This window comes from Equus quagga, chromosome 1 (genome assembly GCF_021613505.1).
Source record: "Equus quagga isolate Etosha38 chromosome 1, UCLA_HA_Equagga_1.0, whole genome shotgun sequence".
Classification (NCBI taxonomy): Eukaryota; Metazoa; Chordata; class Mammalia; order Perissodactyla; family Equidae; genus Equus; species Equus quagga.
In genome coordinates this window covers 165,990,001-166,010,337 of record NC_060267.1, presented here as the reverse complement: position 1 = coordinate 166,010,337, position 20,337 = coordinate 165,990,001, and the positions used below count along the sequence as shown (strand labels likewise).

At 42.9% G+C, this 20,337-nt stretch overlaps 1 protein-coding gene across 15 annotated transcripts in view; it reads right to left on the bottom strand.

Moving 5' to 3' along the window:
• The window catches only part of NEK11 (NIMA related kinase 11), a 245,575-nt gene that overhangs the window by 82,870 nt on the left and 142,368 nt on the right, over positions 1 to 20,337 (bottom strand). For all 15 annotated transcript variants that reach the window (XM_046678210.1, XM_046678237.1, XM_046678221.1 and 12 more), the window contains one exon: positions 2,389 to 2,549. In XM_046678210.1, the coding sequence (XP_046534166.1) occupies positions 2,389 to 2,549 (161 nt within the window). The remainder of the gene's footprint in view (positions 1 to 2,388; positions 2,550 to 20,337) is intronic.

Sequence of the window (20,337 nt, the reverse complement as noted above, 5' to 3'; positions counted from 1 at the left end):
TGTAATTGTAATGTGTGTGTTGCTAATAAAATAACCTGGAAAAGGGAAGGGTCCACACCCATCACAATCCCACAGCCGCCACTTTTGGGGAGGGGGAAATTATATCAAATTACTAGGAAAAGCAAATGGGGTTGTAATCACCTGTCTCTAACACACATTACCCAATTGTGATATCCACTCCTGTTTCTATTATGCCAAGTCCATTCTAGGTCGATAGACCTTCTGCATTAGAAAAAAACCTTAGCTTGGGAATGTGATAAACCTAGGCCTGAGGATGGTTCTGACCCTTCTCTAGCTGTGTGCCAACAGGCAAGTTACTTTTCTCTTGGAAACTCAGTTTCCTTATCTGGAAAATAGGGAACTACCCAACAGAGTTTTGTGAGACAAAATACCATCCTGTATGTGAGAGGCCCTAGCATCTTGTCCTAATAGATTATTTAAAATCAGTCACAACCTATCATGTAACATGGGACAGATGCACAAATTGCTCCCCTTTATTTTGTCATCTGCCCTAAGAAATAAGAAGAAGGGATTTATTTTTAATAGTGTAGTTGTAAAATTTCACTTTAACCTTAGAGAATTTTAGTAATATCATTAAAAGGCCTCAGGATGGCTCAGTAACTTCATCACAATAATAGCTAACATCTCACTATTAATTACTTTATTAAATTCCAGGCACTATTCAAAGTACTTTACATCGATTACTTCATTTAATCCACAAAACTACTCTATGAGGTAGGAACCGTATTCTCCCATTTTACAGATGAGAAAATTGAGTCACAGTGAAGTTTAGTAACTTGTACAAGGTAACATAACCTACAAGTGACAAAGGCTAGACTCTCCCACAGGAGTCTGATTTCCAATCGTATGTTCTAACAAGTATGCCAAAGAGTAGACTTCTGGAGTGGTTAGCCAAGTTCTATTTCTTGACCTGGGTGGTGTTCACCATGTGTTTTATTCATGTAGTTTTCAGAATCAGTTTAATTTTATTAAAAAACGTTTTTAAATAATAATATTGGTAGCTAAAATTTTACCACTTGAGGCTTTGGGCAAAAATTGAGTATGAGTTTTGCATGTTGTGTGTTTTGCAACCATAGGCACAGAATGAAGATTTTGTATTGCTGAAATAATATTTGTCTCAGTTGTTCAGGACAGCGGCACAAAAGCAAATGGAAATTGTATTTTCAACTTATGGTAGGAGGTGCTGTTGTTCACCAGAGTCCGCTGGAAAAAATGGGGAAACAATATAAGGAAAGTGTTTTTATTTTGGCATTCTGAATTGCCCTCCCCTCGACTCTGTATTTTTCTCAACATTTGTTTCTCTGTGTACTTGTCTCTTAATTTCTCTCTCTCATCCTTTCTCTTTCTCTCGTCCCTCTACCTGCTTAGTCCCAGATCCATATCATTCTAGTTCTCTTCTCCCTGCCTCTCTCTCCTTTTCTTATACAGCACTTGAGAACATTTCTTATTGGTTTTATTTATTGAATATTAATGGTGTATTGCTTAGTCTTCATTAAAAATGGTTGAGTAGATTGTGTCCAACCTTCAATTAATCCTCTTAAATTAAGTTTCCATTGACACAGGTTGACCCCTTGGTTGACTTTTATTTTACTAGCTCAATGGTTTCTATTCAATAAAAAGCTTCTGTACATTATGGAAGTTTAGGATTGGAAAGGTTACCAGGTTATGGCCTAAGAAGGAAATGAATATGTGAGCATAAATTTCCCAAAGTCATCTGATTTCTCCTCACATCTTGCTTTCCCTTTCTCCTGCAGACACTCAACAAAGAAATCACTTGCCAAGGCTATTTCTCAGTCTATGGCTCAGATGGGCCTTAGTCTTGCTATTGTTAAAGAGATCTATGGCAAAGTCTATACTCAGAGACACCAGCGCGACATGCAAGGATGTGCCCTCAGAGGCTGGGAGTAGCCAGAAAGATCCTCCCCTAAGCCCAGGGTCTCTGGACCTCATCCCCAGAACTAATTTGTGGATTGGGACATGATTCACAAATCTGATTACCAGGCAGGAAAGTATATTTTAAAAAATCCCCTTCTCTCTGACAAAGAGACACTGCATTGTTTATTCAAAAGCTGTATATGGGCTGCTCCTCAGTATACAGTGTAGTGTGTATCATCCTTCCACCTGAATAAGTACTGGATGCTCCAGCCCTTCCCTCATCAACATGGTCCAGACCAGATTCTCAGAATTGGGGCCCTGCTAGCCTCTGGACCTTGAAAATCTTGACTTATCACATGGAGCCTTTATAACAAACCCTAGTCCCACATCCCCCATCTCAGATTCTAAGACATCCTTAACTCCCTCTGGGAGGTCACTGCCTGATCAGTACCTCGGACAGTTCCACTACTTCTGCTGGGGAGCAGCACATACCTGTTGGTTTGTTCTGTAAGCTGGCTGTTGCACCTCATCCTTGACCTCTTCCTCCGGTCCTGAGAACACTATTTCTTCTTCCTCCTCCTCACTTTCTTCAGAACAGGAATCAAACGCATCAGCATAATACTCTTCAGCCACAAGTGGGTCTTCTGGGATTTCTGAAATAAAGAATAAACAACAATCAGGTCCCACCAGTCACTAAAATTATAATGAGGCTAGGATCTCCCATGTTCTCCCAGAGATATATATTTTGTTTGCATTGACAAAGTTTTCATGGAATGGAGAGCTGAATCTTAGCTTCCTGAAAGTATCCAGTTGAATGAAATAACAACTTGGCAAATAATGACAGTTTCACTTCTTCCTTTCCAATTTGGATCTTTTTTATTTCTTTTTCTTGACTGATTGCGCTGGTTGACTTCCAATACTGGTGCAGTCACTATGGAAAACAGTATGGGGATTCCTCAAAAAATTAAGAATAGATATACCATATGATCCAGCTAATCCACTACTGGGTATTTTTCCAAAAAACATGAAAACACGAATGCATAAAGACACATGCACCCCTATGTTCATTGCAGCATTATTCACAATAGCCAAGACTTGGAAGCAACCTAGGTGCCCATGAAGGGATGAATAGACAAGGAAGATGTGGTACTTATACACAATGGAATACCACTCAGCCATAAGAAATGATGAAATCCAGCCATTTGTGACAACATGGATGGACCTTGAAGGTACTATGCTAAGTGAAATAAGTCAGAGGAAGAAAGTCAAACACCATATGATCTCCTTCATAAGTAAAGATAGAAACAAAGACAAACAAACACATAGCAACAGAGATTGGATTGGTGGTTACCAGAGGGGAAGGAGGGAGAGAGGAGGGCGAGGGGTGATTAGGCACGTGTGTGTGGTGATGGATGGTGACCAGTCTTTGGGTGGTGGACATGATGTGGTGATACACGGAAATTGAAATATATAACGATGTACATCTGAAATTTATATAATGTCATAAGCTAATGTTACTGCAATAAAAAATAAAAATAAATAAATAAAAATAAAAACTAAAAAAAACTTAGCACAATTAAACGAGTAGAGGAAAGCAGAGATGACTCTATTTGCAACCACCTTCCATCTGTTTTGAAAATAGAAGAATAAAACCATGAAACAAGAAGAAATGCTCTCCTAAGAGTCTTACATTTGGAGGCATGAATCCTTATTATGGAGGAAGGGATTTAGGAGCCAAAGCAGGATCAGATGGCTTGGCTGCGGGACCCTATTACACACCCACAGAAAGTTTTTGCAGAGGCAGTTGGAGTGGAATTATGTCAGCACTCCTCCTGGGAATTTCTTTCTTAAAGAAGATTTAGGGTGGTGAGACTAGGCAAGGTAGATATGATATACGGCAATGGCATTTTGGCAAACTGAGGAAAATGCTACATTCTTTCTAACAGGCCATGAAGGCTTTTGAGATCGAGTTCACTCAGGGGATCTACCTACTCACATCTACACATGGCATTTATTTAAAAAAAAAAAGAAAGAAAGACCACCCACTTAAGCTGATGCCAAAAAGTGGCTATCTAAGTTACTTGATGCAATATTATTACTCACTAAAAATATAGTTAGTGCTTATAAAGGTCTTCAACCAAGAAAGGCCAAGAACAGATCACAAGAAAGCATAGTGATGTCAACTTCAATTTGCTATTGAGGGCCTAGAAATAGAGAAATATCCTTGGGGAGAAGAGGAAATTACATAATGATACCCTACCACATTAAAACTGTGGGCATTTTAGGCTTTGCACCGTACTCTGACTTACAAACAAAATTCTTCTTCTAAATTGTAACACGAAACGCTGTTTTTCATCCCATTGTTGCCACTTTATGTCTAGTGGGAAAAATATAAAATTGGGGGTCAGAGAATCAAGATTTGATCTAGCTCTCCCACCTCTTAGATGAGAACCTGAGCAAAGGATCTGAACTTACTGAGCTCCAACTTCTCCAGGAAAACTGGCATGGAGTTAATCTAGCAGGGTAGCTATGAAGAGTGAATGACTTTTATGAAAGCATCTGTATATAAGGAAACTTTATACACATGTGCACTCAATTTCCACATCTGTAAAAATGGACTTTGCATTAGCTGATTCCAGATCCTTTAAAAGTAAAATACTTAGTGGATGTAGGATTCCTTGACAATGGAAGACTTTAAGATCTTTGCTATCCATGATTTCCCATAAAACAGAAAAATGCAGTGCCATGGAATCAAAGGTAGTCAGCTCAAAAGACAAAAATTACAGATAATCACAACTGCCTGTGCCAATTCCTTAGGCAGGGGTATACTGGGGAGCCCACACTTTCTCTTGGTAACTCCGACACAGACTGTTTTCCCTTCAGAGCACTGATTTTCAGGTGAGCACCAGATGAAGTAGGTTATTTGTATATAGGGGCCATGTTTTATAAAAATCTGTATTCAACTCACACTTAGAATGACAAGAGGATCACAGCAAGAGATGTATATGAAAACTAAAACCTACTGAGAGGGCGGTTCAGGTGTTTGATGTTGCCCTTAAGTAGGAGCATATGCTGGTTGAGTGGAATGGTGGACAGCACCATAAGACTTCCTGCCTCCCCCCCCACCCCCCACCTCTCCCTGAATCTCTGTGCCTCTCTCACAGAGCTGTCCTTTCTCTCTCTCTCTCCCCACTTCCTCCTATTTCCTCTCCCTCTCCCTGAGTCTCTCTCTTTGACAGTTATTCATTCATTTACTCATTCGTATTTTCTCCCTCTTGCTCTCCCTCTTGCTCTGTTCCTCCCCCTCCCCCACCTTCAGGCAAGAATATTTGCTTTCAAACTTGACAATGAAAAATATCATTTACATTGCTGCCCAGTACAAAGAAATGTGTTTATATTTGTGTATGTGAATATATATATCTTTATAGTTGAAACAAGTTTCACGCATCAAGATTTACCCTCATATATGGCACACTCTGGTATTTTGCATTCTATTGAATTCTTTTTAAAATGCTAGTTGCGACTTGCTAAACTGATTTCTCAACCCGCCATTTGAAAACCAGTGGCTTAAAAGGCTGGTTTTGGCATCAAAATGATCTGCATTTAAGTCAAGGCTCTAACATCAGCTTCATAACATTAGGCATAATTTAAACTTTCTGTACCTCAGTTTTCTCATCTGTAAAATGGGGAGGACAGTACCCATCTCACAGAATTGTGTGAACATTAAATAGTATAATGGATGCAAAGCACTGTGCACATGGTATGTACCCAACAAATGTTAGTTACTAACATTTAACATCAAACTCTGCAGTTTTGCCTGTAATGCTCAACACCAGGAAGAAATATAAATATTGGACAATCATAAATATATACCAAGTTTAATTCATATATATATATATATATATATTTTAAATAGAATCACTTCTCAAAATCCATATAGTACCAACTCAAATGGGCAATAAGGAATCACTGCTCTGTCTGGTTTCCCTTCTGCTTGGGCATTTCACCACTCTGGTCTCCCACTGTCCTTCCTGTGCACTGGTTCCTCCCGGCAGCTCAGAGGGAACCTAGACAACAGGGGTTAAGAAACTTGTTCTGTAAAGGGCTGGAGAGTAAAAATGTTAGGTTTTACAGGTAAAACAGTCCCTGTCACAACTACCCAACTCTTTGCAGTCTGAAAGCAGACACAGACGATACCTAAACAAATGAGCGTGGCTGTGTTCTAGTAAGATTTACAAAAGCAGGCTGTGGGCCAGATCACACAACAGCTCTACAACACAGTAAATCTTTCTCTTGCTAAATGTTAAGCCCCTCCTCCCATAACATGACTCCTTGCGCCTAGAGTCCCCTCCCAGGAAGGAGAGAAAGGAAAAAAACGGTCAGGGGCAAAGTGCCTCCTGCCACATATGACTAAGTCTCGGAACAGAGTGGGATGAACCCATCTCCAGTATTTCCTAAGCAAGCACCACTCACTGGGTGCAGCTCAGAAAAGGGTTCACTTTCAAAGGGAAACGTCAAAAGAAATGTAAGTCTGCTCAAACTGTGTTTGTCAAGCTGTGTGTTTTTCGTACACTGGCTCAATTTGAAGCCTTATTAGGCTAAGGCTCATTTCTCCTGTCATTGAAGGAAAAATAGTCTGTGATAAATAGCTTTAATTTCCTCGCACCCTGAAGTCAGCCCTGTAACAGAAGCGCTGGAGCGGCATTCCAGATCTCCACCACCCTGGGTGGGCAGTGACAGAGCGCGGTTGTGAAGGACTCCAATAACGGCGCCTGAGCTTGAACAGATGTTGCAAATCCAGGCCGGAGACAAAGAGGAGTGATCACCCTCTTCCAGGAAAAGGATGCCCTTTAGCACACCCTGCAATCAAGACCCAATAAATTCCTTCCTCTAAGACTAAACTGAGCATCAGGATCACCTGCAGGGCTTGATAAACCGTGGAGCGCTGGGCCCCATGCAGAGTGGCTGACTCAGTAGGTCTGGGGTGAGGCCTGAAGACGTGCATTCTTAAAAGTTCCCAGGGGACACTGGTGCTGCTGGTCCAGGGCCCACAATTTGAAAACCACTGCTCTAGGATGTGACTAGTTCAAATAAAACTACTATCATATACTCTATAGAAACACTATAATAAAATATATGTCTCTATATTATCTATACATCTAACCTTTACAGACAGAAAAAACAAGAAATAAACTTACTTTGGAAGAGCTCAAATTGTTATACCATTAGTTGTCTCAACTCTATGGAGTTATAGGGGACTATTCCCATTTTATTGACGGGAAAAAACAAAGCTATGAGTAGGCAGCCCAAAATTACAGCACTTTACAGTTTGTAAAAGCAGATTCACATCCATTATTCCATTTGATCATTGCAACAATTATTCAAGTTAGACCAGAACAACATATTCATGTCATTTTTCAGATAAGGAAAGGGAGGCTTAGACAGGCTAATAACCAACCAAAAGTCACACAGCTGTATGCATGGTGGACACTAGACTAGAATGCAACTTACCTGAATCCTTTTTTCCACTGAATTAGTGCTATTTTATACTTAGCTAGGAATTTTCATCTTTGCTAGTAAAACTACGTCGTAGATAAAAGTCATGATTGTCTTCCCCATAATTCTGAAAGATGTTAGACAACAAGGGTCAGATTTTTGACTGATGGATAGAAAAACTGAAGCTTAGTCATCCTGGTAAATTGTCTGAAGGTAGCTGGGGATATCGAATGCCAGGGCCCTCACTCTGACTCAGCCCACCTGTCACTACCCTCTATCTCCGATGTGCTCAAACTGGAGTGTGCATCAGGAGCACCCGGCGTGTTAAAAGAGATTCCTGGCCCCCATGCCCAGCTCTTCAGACTCGGTCAGTCTGGGCGGGGGCCTGAGATTCTACAAAATGGTGCTGCTAGTCTGGCAACACACTGAGAACTAGTGCTCTATTTTATAGACCTTCAAGGAGAAAATGACATACAAGTGCAATTGTTCAACGAGAAAGTCTCCGATCCTATTATTGTACCAGCTCTTGCTTACTTCTAAAATGATCAGGAAAGGCATTAAAGAATTTTTTTAAAGACAGCCAATAAAATAAGAAATTTACCTAAAGTCAAAACCAAGTTTCCTTTAAAGGAACTTAGTTATGTGGAAGGAATATCTCAGCCTGTGCACCTACCATCATCCTAAATGATTCTAACCATCCTTATGCCTTGAGCAAATGCAGGTAACGAGCTTGGCAGAAAGGTTCTCAAAGGGTGGTCCCCAACAGCATCACCTGGGATCTTAGAAATGCAAATTCTCAGGCCTCCCAGGCCTACTGAATCAGGAAGTGGGGTGAGGTGCAGCAATCTGCATTTTAACAAGCCCTCCATTAGATCCTGATGTGCACTTAAGTTGGAGAACCACAAATTTAGCACAATGACTGGCACTTTATGTCTGCTGAAACAAAAATAGCTTCTACTGATATCCCCAGTAGATAGTGAGCTCCTGGAGGGCAGGAGCCATGCCTGATCTGTTCACCATGGTATCTCTAACCATGGCTCAAATTTCTTGTTGAATTAATGAATACCTAAATCTCTAAGAGATAAGGGCTTTCAAACTACCACATAGTATCTCATGCAAAGAATTCCCTAATCTTTTTTGGGGGGTGGGTGGGGAGGGGGATTGGTGGTGGTGGCCGGGGCAGGGGAGGGTTGGGAAGGAGGAGGAGAGGAATGAGACAGGGATTTCTTCTGTTAGAGCCCTGCTCTCGTCCCTCTTTCCCACATACTTTGAATTTACATCTCAGGTATAGTCATAACTTTGAACAGCAGACAGTATCTTCTTCATACTAACATTTCCAGCTACCTCCTACGGGCCTGCCGAGTTGGAGGACTCAGTCAAGATTCCCCAGAGTGTGATGGCATTCACTGTTAGACGGTGGCTTTCTCCAGGTGCCCAGACTCTGCTCCAGCTGCAAGATCACCCTGCTTCTCACTGGTATCTAATAATAGTGTCAGAATCGATTAATGTTTGTTGAGCTGGGTGGCCAAGTGACTTGTATTTTGGGAAATCCCACAGACTCACTCGCATTTTTCTGCCCCTTCTCCTAGGAAGTCAATATCTGCGAGATACTTTTTTAAATGGTTCTCATTATACCCACCATATGGGACAAAGCATTTCTTCATAAAGAGAGGATGCTCTTTATTTTAGCTACGATGGGGCAGATTGGGCATGAGTAGGGGACCTCAATAGCAGGCAGCTGCCCAGAGATGCCTTTCTTTGTTTTTCCTTTCTTTCCTAGTTTTCTGAAGGGGGTGATAGCTTTATTACACCAAGCCAGAAATAACAAACAAAGGCTATAATAAGAACAAACTGATTTATTGTTAGATCCAGATGTGGCATCTCCAAAGCTCACAGCCTCCCATCACAAATTAGGAGCGAAAGTGCTCAGAATGATAATCGTTATTATTACACTGACAAGGCAGTTCTCAGAATTTCTTATTTTCCTAAAAACGGCATTTATGGGTATGAAAAAGATTACCCTAATTTATTTTTTAAGAAAAACACTTTAAATAAAGACATCATCTTCTCACATGTAGAAGAAACCTGTGATGGATATGCTACAACATTCTCAAAACACAGCATAAAAGACAAGGCCGTGAGAAGGACTTAGGTGCAGAGCGTGTCTAGGCCGAGCTGGCTCAGTGCCCCGAGGAGCTCCATCTCGTGTGAGGTGTGGACAAACTGGGATGAAAGAGACAGAAATTGAAGCCAAAATTGACTGGTGATGTCTCCTGTTTCTGAGAAAGAAGGACTGCCTCCCACCAGGAGGGGTGTTACAGTGTAGAGACTAAGAGGACAAGCTGTAGGGTCAGACGGAGGTTCAAATCTGGCCTCTGTCGGGGAGGAAGACATCTCCTCTTCCCAAATGTGGGTTCGTCTGGCCGGAGAACGAATTAAATTCACATGAGACAGAATAGCAAGAGAAAATTAAACAAAGCTTTATGAGGAACCATGGCCCGGGGCCTTTCTTCCCGAAGGAAGAAAGGGCACCCAAGAAGTGGGGTGCACAGAGTGGTTATATACCCCCAAACAGGGTGTTTCACATGTGATTGAAATGTCCCTCCCACAATAGTCACAAGATTGCCCTGTCGGCACAGCACTTGATGGACACAGCAGGTAGTGGTCGGCTGTCTCTGAGGGCGTGGCTGGAGGCAAGTCGATTGTCTGGAGCTGGGCGGTCACAGGTGAGCGCAGCAATCAGTTCCTAGCCTAAAGAAAGATGCTTAATCCTTAAAGAAATGCCAAAGTTGGAAGGGGGAGGAAAGTCAGTTACAGGAGGTTACCAGACTAGCACAATAAAATGCAGATTTAAGTCCTTGCCTTTGGTATTGATTAAGAGTTTCTAGAGAGAAGGTCATCTCCTTTCTTCTTCCTGGTACAGAGGGGGAGGCACTTTTTACAGATAGAGATTTACCTTACAAACGTAAATGTGTCCTAACAAAGGGCACGTTCCATTCCTCAGAGCCTCCTTGCCTGTCCCAGTTTATCAAAAGCAATCAGCCTCAAATAATCCTGATGCCAAAGAGACATATCTTGGGGTGGCCAATTCCAGGTCCCCACACCTCTATTACTTATTGGCTGCGTGACCTTGGTCAAGCTACTTCACTTCTCTGGCCAGTTTCTAATTATAATTGGGTATAGTGAATACTATTGATGTCCCACCCAAACCTCCTTACCAAACACACTCCAAAACATAATTGGCACATTCATCCTCCAGCTGCTGTGAGTGTTGGTTGCTGTGTTAGTCTGTTAGGTCTGCCTCAACAAAATGCCACAGACTGCGTGGTTTAGACAACAGAAATTTATTTTCTCATAGTTCTGGAGGCTAGAAGTCTGAGATCAAGGTGGTGGCAGGCTTGGTTTCTCTGTGGCTTGCAAGTGGTTGACCCTCTGTGCACTGGTGCTCCTGGTGTCTCTCTGTGCGTCCTAATTTCCTCTTCTTATAAGGACCCCGGTCAGATCAGATTAAGGTCCCCCTAACAGCCTCATTTTAACTTCATTACCTCTTTAAAGGTCCCATCTCCAAATACAGTCACATTCTGAGGTACTGGGGTCAGGGCTTCAACATGAATTTTAGGGGAAGACGATCCAGTCTATAACAACGGCTAACAGGACACAGATGCCCCCTTCTCCAGAGAACTCCCAGATCAAAGAACTTTCTTATCAAAGAGGTTATGTCTCACCTCCACCCCAGGTGCAGTCCTGACCACTGACTGACTGACTCAAGGTGGACCTAACTCTGTGGTGTCACCTATGACCCAGAGCTCGCTGGGGGATCAGGATGGAGCTCATCTCCAATGAGACCACATTCTTGCTCAGCTCCTTCTGCTGCCCTGTCCAGATGTACTAGCTGCCCCATTCAACCCAAGAGCTCTCCCTCAATAAAACACATGCACCAGAATGCCCATCTCAGGCTCTGCTTCCAAGGAACCCAACCAAAGACTTGGGGGTATCAGAATAATAACACCTTAACTCATAGCTATAATATAAAATTTTATAAAAGTGATGCTATGCAATATTGTAAATAACTCTTAAAGGAAAATAGCCAGATGCCAGCAAGATCACATTCTTTTATATTATAAATTTATACATTCCTCAGAATTTCTAGGAAACAATAGAGCCCACAGCTTTGGATACTGCTAAAGTCAGTCATTTGTCAGATATCAGTTATATTTCAGACAGCTAAATTTTTTATCTCTTGAGGTCTAGCCTACCTGGCCTGCTCAAAATCTTCTTAAAACGTTCCATCTAGCATAGTGTCCAGCCCATAATAGGTGCTCAATAAATGACCATTGTACTTCAGGAGGTAGAAAACATTAGTTTTCTTAAAGGTTCTCATACCAACTGTAAGTATTTAGAAAAGTACCTGACAAGAGTACAGGGGAAGAAAATATAATCCTTTTGCCAGAGACAAGAGGAGGACATTAGTCTTACTCCAGAAAATGGACAGGGAAGGAAAGTGGGAGGGGGCAGAGCCAGCGAGATGGTGGAAGTTCACATGCTCTGTGAGATGCTAAACTCCTCACACACTTGGTACAGGTGAAAGAGCTGGGTTTGCTGTCTGGACCAGTAAGTGCCAAATGGAGGCCTCCAAATGGAGGTCCATGAGATAGAAACAGAAGGAAGCCTGTGGCGGTAATTATGAAGAGAGCTCTAGACAAGCTGTGGTTTGAGCCAAGCTTCCCAAATCTCCCAGGGGCAGGCAGTCCAAGCTGATGTCTAGATTACATCATTATTGGTATGTAAAAGCAGAGGAAACGTCCCTCAGGCAGAGGCAACCTGTCCTTCAGGGAGACAGCGGGACTCCACCAAGTAGATCAATGCCATTCCTAAAACCCCAGCCTTCCCTTCTCCCCAGAGCTAACAAAGGCCCTCAGTCTCTCACCCTGGACATATCTTCCCATGCACTATTAGAAGCAAAGGACTGACTGTGAAACTTTGCTGTTCTGGAAAAGGCATTTTGTCAATTTCTAAACTTCAACATACATTGGATTTTATTTTTCCTTTTCAATTTCTAAAAGCCATCTTCCCCACTGTGAACCATGAAATGGTTTATCAGGGTTATGCAGTGAGTCATCAGCTGGGCCTAGAACACAGTTCTCATGGTGTCCTAGTTCCTTCCCACTGGCAGCATTAAGGTGGCTTATTGGTGCACAAAAGTCACGGAGGGGGAAGGGTGCACGCTAAGACGAGCAATCATTACTTCTCATGGTGAGTCATCCCCTTTTATGGATATCATGAGCCCCAGCTGGAGGTCCCAGAGAGGCTGTTACTCCATATTCCAAATGGCTGCTGCCTCTCTGTTTCATTACAGAGTCCCCTTCCAGGCCCATGGGAAGCGACTGTAATTTTCAATCACCATAATGTCTAGTGGGGCTGGAGGCCTGCAGCAGCATATTTACTAAGGAACATTTTGAACCAATGTTCAGTGCAGGCAAGAATATGAACAACCCCTAGTGAAATGAACACACTCATATTCTGAGGGAGAAATGAATACTCCAGATATCTTTTCACACTCAGCACTTGCAATCACCTCCAATCTTCCGCCTCTATCACATCTCACACAGGCTGCCACCAGTCTTGCCTAAAGCATCATCATGTCACTCTCTGCCTTCCCTTCGAAGGCTCCCCCACTGCCGATACAATTGAGTACAAAACCTTCAGCTTGGCAGCCAAGGCCTTCTATCTTCTGGTGCAACCCACTTGCCCAGGCCTGCCTCCTCCCAGCATTGAATGTGGTGTGGTGGCTCTCAGGTAAAGGTGTGCACCAAAAGGGATTCTGACTGCATAGCCCTGGGCTGCTTCCAGGCAGCTTTATTTTTCTGACACTTTCCGGATGGTTCTCACGTGCACCTGTAGAGCAGAACCTTGGCTTTTGCACTCTGGACTCTACATTGTTCTCTGAACTCGCTCCTGCTTTCAACTTCATTTCTTAAAAGAGCTCTCCTTCTGAAATTGCCTTGTCCAATATGATAGCCACTAGGCACATTTGGCTATTTAAATTAAAATTAACATGAAATAAATGACAAATCCAGCTCGTCAGTCGCACTAGCCACATTTCAAGTGCTTGAAAGCCACTTGTGACAAGATTATAGAACATTTCCACCATCGCAGAAAGTCCCACTAGCCAGTGCTGTGCTAGAGGGCGCTCCCACTATATGTCTAGCCCTGCTGGGCTGCAGTCTCCAGTTTGAATTTGGCTAGATTTCTCTGAAGCCCTGGGACGTGGGTCACTTCACCTCTCTGGCCCTCCATTCCTCCCCTGGCCAGCACACCCTCCACCACCAGCAATTCCCATCCCTGAAAAAAGAAGGTGGAATCACAGGCTGCCGGAGGTCCTCCAGCTCTCACAGCCCTGGACTTAGTGGAGAGAGGCAGCGACTCAATTCCACCCTATCTTTGGGCCTCTTCCACAAGTCCCCCAGAGCCACATCAAAGGACCTAACAAATCAGACCTTCTCATCTGTAAGACAGCTTTTTCCACCTTCTTTTACACAGTGTCTACAAGTAGAGCGTTAATACATGCCCAGCGCCCACCCTTCACTCCAGAGAAAGGCAGCTCAAGGACCTTCCAGATCTTCTTGGTCGACAACGTCTTTCACTGCATAGCAGGGCTCAGGTCCACTTAATTATATCACTGACTGCCAGGGGAACAGAACCTCAAATACAAACGACACAGAGGCTTGAGGGGGCTGTGGCTGTTGCTTGGTTTTACATCTTGTTGATGCTTTCTTCTCTCACACAATAAGCTATAGGTTAGTACCAGTACTGTGACCTTTTCTAAAATAAACCCTCAAAACTAAGGCTAAAATTAGCCACATTGATTAGCTTAGCCTGCAGCAGCACACATGAGACTGTGAAAAGAAATCACTTTCTTAGTCGAAATGCATATTCATGACCCTTTCTGGATGGAGGCTAAATTCAGTGCAGTGCAGCGCTTTTTATATATATAGGACAGCAGATTCTGCTGTTTTTCTTTGAGTGACACTCTCTACAGTTATTTGATCAGTGCACCAAAGCCTGCCCCCACTACACACACACACACACACACACACACACACACACACACACAGAGGAATAAGTTCCATGATTCATTTGGAAATAGGTCTCCTTTGAGCTCTGAAGTCTGGGCTTTTATCCTATGTGTCAAGACGATTCTCTCTTAGGCAAAACTATAACATTTCTCTGAACTTTTCCTTCTGATTTGGAGAGCAAAAGCCCAATGAGTAGGTAAAGTCTGTCTTTTCTCCGCCAGCTGCAGAGAAAGAAATATAGGCCGAGAAGTCCATTCTCTCGAGGGGAAATAGAGGGAGACTGAACAGAGACCCCGAAGGAGCTGGCACTACATAGCTGGTTGCTGTATTCGGTGGCAGAAGGCATCTAGTTCTGTGACTTTAGGCAACTGGCTTTAGCTCCCTGGACCCTAGGTGTCGCATGTGTACAATGGGGAGAGTAATCACTCACCAGCCTAAAAGCAGGGGCCTGAACTAGACTTCAGGTTGTTTTCCCACTCTAAGGCTTGCAGATGTATGACACGGAGTAATGAACTAGCCCAGTTCCAATCATCCAGGGAACTTGATTAAATGTGGGTTCTGATTGTTAGGTCTGGAGTGGGGCCTGAGAGTCTGCATTTCTGACACGCTCAGGGTGATGGAGATGCTGCTGGTCCATGAACCACACTTTGAGTCACTAGAGAATAGACTGCTTCTTTCTGCTCCTGGCCACCAAGTATTTGTCAAGAAGTGAGTTTACAGCTAAGACTTTAATGAAGCTGAAGAATTTAAGTTGCTACCAAAATGAAGCCTCTGCCTTCTCTCTTATTTTTCTTTGGCTGTATTTTCTCATTAACAGAGGCTTGGGTACATCGGAATGCATTTAGCAATTTGTTTCTTGGCAGAGAACACCTCGTGAGCCAAATGGGATTTCCTTTCAGATGAAATCCTGGAGTTATAATTTATCTTTTCCACTTCCATTCTCCTGGAAAATATTTGTTTCCCATTGGCAACCCGCCTCTGTTAAGTGGCCAGCTGGAGGCAGTCAGGAAACTGGCAAAAGATGCTTGCTGGCACTGTGACATTCTTAGCTCACCAACGTGAACAGGCAAACTGAATATGGCAAGACAGGCCAGGGATCACAAAAACACAAGGGAAATCCACTGCACTGATACTGTGGGCATGGCATTCATTTAAATATTTTTGATTAAAGGAAGTGCCTATCATACACATCAGTTTAAGCAAACTTTTGTGGTCCTACCCAGGAAAGTTTCTATTGCAATGTCAGTTTTTCCTGGGTGACCTGCCCTTTCTTGACCCAGGACTTCCTCTTGAGTGTGATCTGTCTTAGAAGGCAAAGTAAGCGCAGGTTTAAAAGGAACTCTTTCATGGCCTATAAAATCTAGAAAAGCTTCCATTTACATGTCCCCACAGTAGTAAGGAATAACAACAATTACTTACCTTTGTATGGCCCTTCACAATTCACAAAGTACTTTCAAATACATTTTTTCCCTCAAGCCTCCCTCACAACATGGTGTGAAATGTGTGGTGTTATCCCCTCTGTGTCACAGACAAGGAACACAACATTTAGAGTTACTTGACCTCTTTGACTTAACTTGAAAGTGGCAGACCCCAAGTGCCTTCTGATTCCAAATCCAGCGTTCATTTGTACTAAATCATGCTGACCACATGATTCCGTTTGGCATTCTTTGAGGTAGCCACTCATTTTGGTCTCATACTCACAAACGCAAGAACATTTGCAAAAGGTGATGTTTTAAATTCATTGCAGCCCCAATCTCTTTTCCACATGCCAGCTCTTTCTTTTCCTCTTCCTTAAACACTGTCCCCAGGACGCACATACCACTCACTACCACAGGGCACTTTTATAACGTCTGGAAACCCGACCAGAGATTAAAAAGTAATTTTTTAAAACATGAAGTCTCTAGAAAGAGCTGTTCAACAAAAATTACTGCATTAGTTACCTATTGCTGCATAATAAATTACCCCCATACCGTGGCTTAAAACAATAATAAATATTTATTATCTCATAATTTTCTGTCGGTGAGGAATCTAGGAGTGACTTAGCCAGGAGCTTCTGGATCAGGGACTGTTACGAGGTTTCAGTCAAGAATTCATCTGGGGCTATAGTCATCTGAAGCTTTGTTTGGGACTAGGAAATCCAGTTCTAAGCTCACTCTGTGGCTTTTGACAGAGGCCTCAGTTCCTTGCACATGGACTCTCCATAGAGCAGCTTGAGTGTCCTCACAACATGGCAGCTGGCCTCCCCCAGAGCGAGCGATCCAAAGAGCAAGGCAGCAGCTGCAATCTCTTTTATTACCCAGCCTTAGAAGACACACTCTTCAATTTGCACACCATCCAATTGGTTACACAGGTCGGTGCTATTCAGTGTGGGAAGTGACCATACAGAAGCATGAACAGTCAGGAGGCAAGAATCACTAGAGGCCATCTTGGAGGCTGGGCACAAAAAGAAGTTTTGCTTTTCTCTAGCTTTGTGAGGAAAATCATCATTTTACCTTCATGTATAAATAATTGGTTGGTTATAGTGAGGTTACATAATGAATCAGTGACAGACTTTATACTAAAACTCTCTCCCAACAACCAAGTTGGTGATACCCCTACTTTTAAAAGATTGTAAATAGAAAAACATACATGTAACAAGATTTGGTTCCTAATTAGAATAAATACGGACTTGAATAATCAGATCCTAATGAAATTTCACATTGTTCCTCAAGTGGTCAAATCTTATTTAGAGGAGTAAGTATGTAATTATTTTTAGCATCACATCATATTACTAGAATTCTAAGTATTCACAAAACTTATAGGGAGAAAAATACCATAGAACTAAGATGCACTATAACGTACATGAAAGTGAGCATGAACTGATTACACAGAGAAATGTCCAGAATGAGGGACTGTGATCAGGGGACATTTAATGGGATCTGTATCAGAGTTCTCCAGAGCACAGAACCAACAGGATATATGTGTGTGTGTGTGTATAAATGTATATATAGAGAGAGTGTGAGAGAGACACAGAGAAACAAAGAGACAGACAGAGACAGATTTATTTTAAGCAATTGGCTCCTGCAATTGAGGGGACTGGCAAGTCCAAAACCTGTAGGGCAGGCCAGCAGGCTGGAGACCTAGGCAAGAGTTACTGTCGCAGTCTTGAGTCTAAAGACACTCTGGAGGCAGAATTCCATCTTCCTCGGGAGAACCTCAGGCTTTTCTCTTAAGTCCATCAACTGATTAGATGAGGCCCAGAAACATTATGGAGGGCAATTTGCTTTACTCAAAGTCTGATTTAAACGTCAATCACATCTAAAAAAATACCTTCCCAGCAAAATCTAGACTAGTGTTAGACCAAACATCTTTGCATCATAGCCTACCCAAGTTGACACAGAAAATAAACCATCACAGGATCTAACAAGAGTATTCTTTTTCAACTTGGGTTCTCACAAAAGAAGACGAATGAAGTCGGCAAAGAGAACCCAGATCTCCCACTCAGGGTGCAAAAGCCCCAAAACAGTAGAATTCCAGGCCACTTTCAGTAATGAGGGACATCTCAACACTTAAATGCTGACTTGGGGACCAGTTTCTGAACAGATAAAAACCAGAATTTACCATCAGAATCTACTGCCTGCCTTGCAAAGCTCTTGGTCTCTAAGTATTCATGGTAAACTGTCTATAATCCTATGGCAGAGTTCTCTTTACAGTCATTCTAAGAAAATCCTGTCATCTTCACTTTGTCTAGAGTTTTCAAACCTCTCTGGTAAACCTGACTGACCATTTGGATCAAGTCACTGTTGCCCACCATGGATGGCACCAGGTAAACAGGCCGCCCTGCAGAGTGGGGCCTGGGCAATGCTTCCTTCTGGCAGGTGTGGGTACTCTGTATTGTACCAGGACCATAGAGAAAGTAAGGGTCCACATAAAAGACTCAGGGATTCATTAAAATCATTCTCCTTATCAATTACTGATGCAGTGATTCAAATGGTGTTCCTGTGACAGAGACAGCAGACCAATAAAATCGACATAAAATTTTAAAAATAGCATAATTCAGGAAAAACTGATAAGAAAAACTCTCCCAGATCTCTTATAGGAGCCAGGAATTACTCTCAGCTCTGAAAAACTAGGTGTCTTAGGTTGGGTTGCCCAGAAACAGACTCTGAGATGAAGATTTTGTCACATTATTTATTAGGAAGTTTCCCAGGAAACACTGGAAGCAGGTGGAGAAGAGGGACAGGGAGGGGCAGGAGGCCATGCAAGGGGGCAGTACCAAGCAGAGTCCCACATGGGCAAGCTTGGCTCAGTCCCAGAGAGCTCTGGAGACAACTGGCAGGAGGCACTGGAGCGTTTACACTCTTGCACACATCAGTGATTCTTAAAAGGCTGCCTCTGAGATGCTGGGGGGTGGGAGAGAGGCGTATATTCCCAGGCACTGCTGGTTCTCCTTGAGCACAGGCAATGCAGGCTCTGGGAGCCTGAGAGTAGCCCCCAAAACAGAGGTGCAGGGGGGAGGCTGAGCGCAAGAAAATGGTAAAGGGATTGAAGGGGATATTGAGGGAGCATGGATAGGAGCTGCTGTCGTGGGGAAACTTTCTTCCTCTTCAGCCTTCTCTGGTTCTATCAATAGTTTCCTCTAATTAGACACCCTCCTGTCACATGCCTCCACTAAGAACAGGTAATGGAAACCCAAATGTTTATCTGTTCTCCATCCAAAACTACTTGAACCACTTAACCTGACCCACATCTCCTATCTATCACTCCTTGGCTCTCAAGTCTTTGGACCAACACTTCCAATTCTTAGTTACCACTTACATTTCTATTTGATGCAGCCCCAGCCGACTGTGCCTCCATCTTACTCAATCCAAATGAATTTTTAGTTCACTTTGCACCAAGCCCACCCAACCCCAGCGTCTTGCCACCCAGAGGTTAGCTCCTCAGGGACAGGGAATCCTCCTCATCCCCAGCTCCAGGTCACCGGCCTCCTGACCTGGATTGGGCCCTTTATGTATTGTCCTGAATTGCTCAGCCATGGTGTTTATTGAATTCTAATTCATATTCAGTTGATAATATCTGCGCCCCCTCCCCCCCCAAGAAATCAGCACCCACGATGGAGAAGAAAAAATCTTGAAGTCACAAGGTTCAGTGCTGTCCCCCTGGGAATGTTCAGCTCCTGTTCCTTCAGAGCACGTATGTTTGTGCTCTGTGATCATGCACACGCAACACGCAATAAGAAAGTCTGGGGCATGCCTATTGATTTTGATTTGCATCAAACTCTGTTCACAAACAGAAATACTAAGACATCCCACTGGAAAATTAATTTGGCCCTATTTAATAACTAGGGAGAAATGGATGTGCTGTCCATTTGTACGGTAACAGTATTAGAAGTTTTTGTTTCAGTGAAGCCAATGCCAAGTTTCAATAAAGGGAAAGAGAACATTTAGCAAGCAATTTTCTTTTCAAAATTACATTTTCAAGCGCCGTTATTGTATCTACCGGCATGTTCAAAACACAAAGGCAATGGGCAGAAAACGACTTAGACCGAGGGTCAGCAAACTATGGCCTTTGGGCCAAATCTGGGCTGCCTGCTTTTGCAAATAAAGTGTTGTTGGAACACAGTCACAGCCTATTATGTCTGTGGCTCTTTTCTCTCTATAACTGCAGAGTTCCATGGCAGAGTTGAGTAGTGTGACAGAAATAGTACGGCCTGCGAAGTCTGAAATCTTTACTATTGACCATTTAAGAACGTTTGTCGACCTCTGCTATAGACAAAAAGCAGCTACAGCTCACTCTGGATAAATATCATATGCAAAACATGGAGCTAGGAGCAGCCTCTCCTTCAAGTCCACAGCTGCTCCCAACGCATCTATCCATGTAAACTTGGAAA